Raw genomic sequence first — 5,588 nt, 5'->3', positions numbered from 1 at the left:
TATTCATCCTATTTTATATTCCCTAATGAAAATTTATAGAAAGGGCTTGTAATTGTAGTAAATGACTTGGATAGTCTTATGGCTTCAAACTCTTCGATGACTTTATACTTCAATTTATTTGTTTCGTCAAAGAGAACCCGTGAAGCATATTTTTTTCTGAAATGATCAATTTTATCCTGCAATTGAAAGAGAACCTGGTGAAGCATATATGCTTACATCGTATTTTGGTGCCTTCTTAGGTATAATGTTCTTAACAACTATTTTCTTTGTCAGATGAATCACACTGAATTTAGATCACCTAAGAAACACTACAACTACATAGAGATTTCAAATCTAAGCCTATGACATTAATTACACTGAATCTAACTCATAATAAAACTTAAAATTTGCAAATGATCATACTAGAAAACTCATTAACATGACTTAAATCATATAAGAAACAATACAACTACATAGAGACTCCAAATCCAAGTCTATAACATGAATGATACTGAATCTAACTCATAATAAAATCTAAAATTTGCAAATGATCACATTAGAAAACTCATCAATATGACTTAAATCACATAAGAAACAATACAACTACATAGAGACTCCAAATCTAAGCCTATGACATGAATTACACTAAATATAAATCAAAATAACACTTAATTTACAAATGATGATACGAGAACCCTCATCAAAATGGCTTAAATCACATAAGAAATAATACAACTACATAGAGACTCCAAATCTAAGCCTATGATATGAATCACACTAAATATAAATCAAAATAATACTGAATTTGGAAATGATGATGCCAGAACTCTCATCAACATAGCCTAAATCACATAAAAAATAGTACAACTACATAAAGACCCCAAATCCAAGCCTATGACATGAATCACACTAAATATAAATCAAAATATACTGAATTTGCAAATGATGATACCAGAACAATCATCAACATGGCTTAAATCACATAAGAAATACTACAACTACATAGAAGCAGAAATGCACTATCTAGAATCAAGTTACCTTCAATAATGCTTCATGTTTTTGTCTTTTAGAAATCCACAAAGAGCTTTGCTGAGAGCTTCACTTTTTCGTCTTTCGTTTTGTTTGAAACCTAGCACAGAGAACTTTGCGGACAGATTTTTCATTCGATGTTGTTGTTGATAATTCAAACTAGGACAGAGAGCTTCGTAGAGAGATTTTTTGTTCAGTGTTGTTGTTGATAATTCAACCTAGTATAGAGAGTCGTTTGAAGTTCAATGTTAAAATGAGAATTTGAAATGGTTTTTCATGTTAAAGAGCACGCATTGGAACGTCATGTGTGTCAGAAAGTGAGAGTGTGTTCGCACACGCTACTGGTTTTTGTTGGACTTGGGCCAACTTAGTTGGACTTAGTTGCCAAAAAAATTTGAATGTGTAGCAGAACTAATATATAAGTAGAATATGATATAAATTAAAAACAATAATATCCCAAATTTATCTCTAAAAAATTTTTATCATTAAATTAGCCCTTAATTTTTAATCACTAAATTAATCTCTAACATTTTATTTGTTAGACAAATCAATCAATAAGTCTAATTTTGATAAAAAAAAAATTGACAAATCAATCTCTATTATTTAATAAAGACATAACAGTTTCTAAAACTTTTAGAATAATTTTTTTTATATTAATAAAAAATATGATATAAAGATTTAATTTGTCTAATAAAATAAAAATTAAAAAATTACTATTAGTCAATTAAAAGTGATAGTGCTAGTAAGAATGTATCTTAGAATTATTAAATAATTTTGTTAAGATTTAGAAAAAAAAATCTTATCAACATATGTAAAGATATATTTAAAGAATACCATCAAAAGATATTTTACTAAAAAATATTAAAAATTTTAAAAGAACATTATATTCTTAAAATATTATTAGAAGTTTACTAAATTCTTAAAAATATTATAATATTTTGTTATAATCAAGATAACAAAATATTAAGAGAATGTTTAATGTTAGTTTTAATTTTTAATTTTATTTTGAGTTTTATAAGATGACACATAAATATTTGTGAGGCCATATATTATAAATAATAATTTAAAATTAAAAATAAAATTTATTTTTTCAATGTTTAGTCTTAGTTCAATTAAAATTTATATTATTTTTAATTATTTTATCAATATAATTATATTAATAAAAAAATTTTATTAGTTCTCTATTAAAATAATATTATATTTTAAAAATAATATTTGTTTTATTTCATAAATCAACTTCAATACAAATTTTAATTTTAAATTAATTTACTTTTTTAAAATATTAAAAATAATATTTTAAAAATACTCTATTGCAGATATTCTAAAGATGGTCCATGACTCCATGTGAACTTGAGTTCAAGATATATTATAAGCAGCTCTAGACAAGTTCAAATTTCAAACGGTAGGCACAATCCATTCAAAACTCCCAAAAGAAAGACCTGTAACTCCCCCAATGAACAGTTATAGTCAAATGAGATATCATAAATGAATTTTCTCAAGAAGCGTGGTAAAAATTAGAAAGGAATTAATTCGATCATTACATATATGATACAATATAAATAGTAATTTGCATTGTAATAAGCAATAACAATGCTATGCTGATATACTGCTGTAAAGTTTTCATCCTCTTTTATGTTTCTACCAAATAAAAAACAACCAAAAAATTACAAATAATAGCAATTAAAACAAGATATTTATGTAAAACCCCTGGCTGGAAACAACCACCAGCACCAGCACCAACACCGACCACTCCACCGAAATCAAAAGGAGGCATGGACCACAAAGAAGAGAACCCTAATCTATAGCATTGGGGCCAGCACAAGCCTTCAAAACAGGGCTCCAAATCCACTGCACAAGGAACTTCCTCCCATTCCTCCCATTCAAATTGAATGTTTTCCCTTCCCTATCCTTCATCACCTGCCCAATGTACCCTCCCCCACCTCCGCTGCCGTACAGCCCTTCACACAGATCCCCAATTTCCGTCGGCGCCGTCGGATCCTCCCCGGCGTACCACGCATTCACCAGCGGGTTCGACGAAAGCTCTGCCAACTCGTGCCCTAAAAAACACCAACATTAGAGCATAATTAACTCAATTCTTCAAATATTAAATTTTAAATCTTAAATTCTAAATTTAAAAATTTAATAGCATAAAAATAAAGTATCGCTAATATTAATAAAAATTGCAGCCTAATGTTTCTCATGTAATAATTTAAGAACTACATTAGCAGTGACATTGTGTATCATAAGCTGAAATTGATAACATACTAGAGTAATCAACTTAGTTAACAGAATTGGTTATAACTGAATAACAGAATTTGTAACAAAATTCAATAGAGGTTTATTAATGTTTACCTATCACACTAATCATGCCGTCGATGCCAACGTCTCTGTTCGGCGGTGAGAGCTCCCCCGGGCCTCCGCCAGCCATGTACGCCGGCACGGCGAAGGGGTAGGCGCAGACCTCGGGGCACTGGCGGCCGGAATTCCCGATCCAAGCATAGGGGAGCGTGTAACCGACCATGGAGGGGAACGTGAAGTAGTGGAAGCCGCAGACGGCGCGGCAATAGTCCTCCATAGTGACGTCGCCGGCGGTGAGGACTAGGTAGATCCCGTTGCGGTGGTCGACGGGGAATGGCTTGGACCTGACGGCAGTGGCGATGACCTGCTGTACGGATAGGCGCGTGAGTGCGTTGCCGTGGGAGTAGCGCGTGTCGGCGTACTCGCCGGCGATAGAGACGGATCGAGAAATGTTGGCGCCGGTCTGGTCAGTGTAGAGGGAAACGGTGCGCCACCAGTCGGCGACGGAAGGTGAGGCGGCGCGTGAATCGGAAATGGAATGAAGGAAGTCCTTGATTGTGAGCTTGTGGTCTTGCGACCACTTACCGTACCAGATTAGGTAGATGTTGATCGGAGAAGAAAGCACCGGGCCCATGTGGTATTTCAAGTTCACCAAATCCGATGAGCCCTCGAAACGTTTCGATGAGGAAAGTGGGACTCTTGGGTTGAAGAATGATGGGTTGGTTTGCAGGGTTTGGAATTGTTGCTCTTGTTGTTGGTCATTGTTTGGTGTGGCTGAGGCTCTGCATTGGGGAAGGAGAGCGTGGAGGAGCGACAAAATGGTAACTAAAAGAAGATATTTCGGGAAGTGAGACATGGTTGGTGGTGGTGGTGGTGAAGGAGGAGGGAGTGAGTGGAGAGTGAGAGAGATTATATATATAATGGTAAGTGTTGGGGTTTGTGAATGTAGAGGTTGATGGGCTGGAGACAGCTGCCATGTGGTGTGGGGGCATACTTTACCCCTCTTAAAAAATCTACCTAATGCTGCTAATCAAAATATCTATCTTTTATCTTCCATCTTTACTTTACTATTGTTTCATTTTTATTTTTTTCAACTTTCTCTTACTTTCTTGGACCGAGAATCATGGACTTCTAAACTCTTTTTTGGTTGAGTGTTGACTTACCGTTTTGTTGCTGCTGCAATTTAATTATTTACTCCCACTTTACTTATACTTGCCACTCTCTGGCACTGTGGCTTGGCTCACATGCACTAGAGACTACAGAGTAGAGACCCTGGATAAAATAAGTTATATTATATATAATCTCGTTGGTTTACATGAAGATAATTTAACTGTCGTTGATATACATGGAATAGAATATTTCTGTATTTTTTTTTATCTTTTATCAATTATTAGATTGGATATAAAATTTATTTTACATTAACCTCACCTCGTACTTAATGGTATGAAAAATAGTTCTCTTCCCTTAATAATTCCAGAAAAAAATAAATAAAAATAACATAATTTGTTTTACAAAAATGCCTTACATTACATTACATTTTTGTTTTGTTTTATTTGCTTTTCTGAGCTGGATGCCGTGTCATTTAATTTGTTACTGGTGTTACGTATTCGGTGAAAGTGGCCAAGTGGGAAGGGAATGTGAATTTGGTGGCAGAAGAAGATGGCATTGCAGAGCCCATGTTGGGTCATAATTGGGACGTGAGAAAAGAGACAGTATAAATAAGGTACATGAAAAAAAGCAATGAGGTGGTGGTGGTAGTGGAGAGCTAAAATGTTGCAGAATTTGATAGCACCACCAAAACAAAGGGTGTGAAACAGTGAAAATATGTCAAGCACATGGTCCCAGGGTTTGTGATTAGAGGTTTTCCAGTTCGGTTTTTCTGTTGTTCGGACGATGCCTTTGACAGTTATGCTTCTGTCTGGCTTTGAGTGTTTTCCGGTGACATAACAGTTTTTTTTTCTTTCCTTATTTGTTGGGCTCTTGATGTGGAATGTTAAATTCCATGCTTGTGTAAATTCATCGGAATCTGTTAGCTCAGTTTTCTTGGTTCTCGTCTTCTTGAAGAACCAAATTTTAATTTCTGGTTGTTTCCTTTGTATTGGTTTTTAAATTAAGTTCCTCAATTGTATAGTGATAATTGGATTGGAAAATAGTTATGTGCGCATCAATCAAATTAATTATCATGTATTTGTATATAAATACATATGTTGATTAATTTATTTTTAATATATATTTTATATTAATATCTAATTTAGTAACTAACAGATTTAGGTATGATATGA

General features: G+C 33.7%; 1 protein-coding gene across 1 annotated transcript; it reads right to left on the bottom strand.

Annotated features, from left to right (window-relative positions):
- Positions 1-2,472: 2,472 nt before the first annotated feature.
- On the bottom strand, positions 2,473-4,486 carry LOC112775276 (protein EXORDIUM-like 5). Its single transcript, XM_025818818.3, has 2 exons — positions 3,361-4,486; positions 2,473-3,065 (listed from the first exon to the last, which is right to left on the bottom strand). Exons 1-2 carry the CDS (start codon positions 4,160-4,162, stop codon positions 2,803-2,805), a joined length of 1,065 nt encoding a protein of 354 aa, XP_025674603.1. The 5' UTR covers positions 4,163-4,486; the 3' UTR covers positions 2,473-2,802.
- Between the last annotated feature and the right edge of the window lie 1,102 nt (positions 4,487-5,588).

The sequence above is a fragment of the Arachis hypogaea genome, chromosome 19 (genome assembly GCF_003086295.3).
Source record: "Arachis hypogaea cultivar Tifrunner chromosome 19, arahy.Tifrunner.gnm2.J5K5, whole genome shotgun sequence".
In the NCBI taxonomy this organism is placed as follows: domain Eukaryota; kingdom Viridiplantae; phylum Streptophyta; class Magnoliopsida; order Fabales; family Fabaceae; genus Arachis; species Arachis hypogaea.
The sequence above is the reverse complement of the archived record's forward strand: the minus strand, read 5'-3'. Positions and strand labels throughout refer to the sequence as shown.

Bases quoted from the DNA above. Each gene is read 5' to 3' on its own strand.
- LOC112775276 (XM_025818818.3), bottom strand. From the start codon at position 4,162: ATGTCTCACTTCCCGAAATATCTTCTTTTAGTTACCATTTTGTCGCTC. The intron at 3,066-3,360 runs GTAAACATTAAT...GGTGTTTTTTAG, and splicing joins CGGCATGATTAGTGTGATAG to GGCACGAGTTGGCAGAGCTT.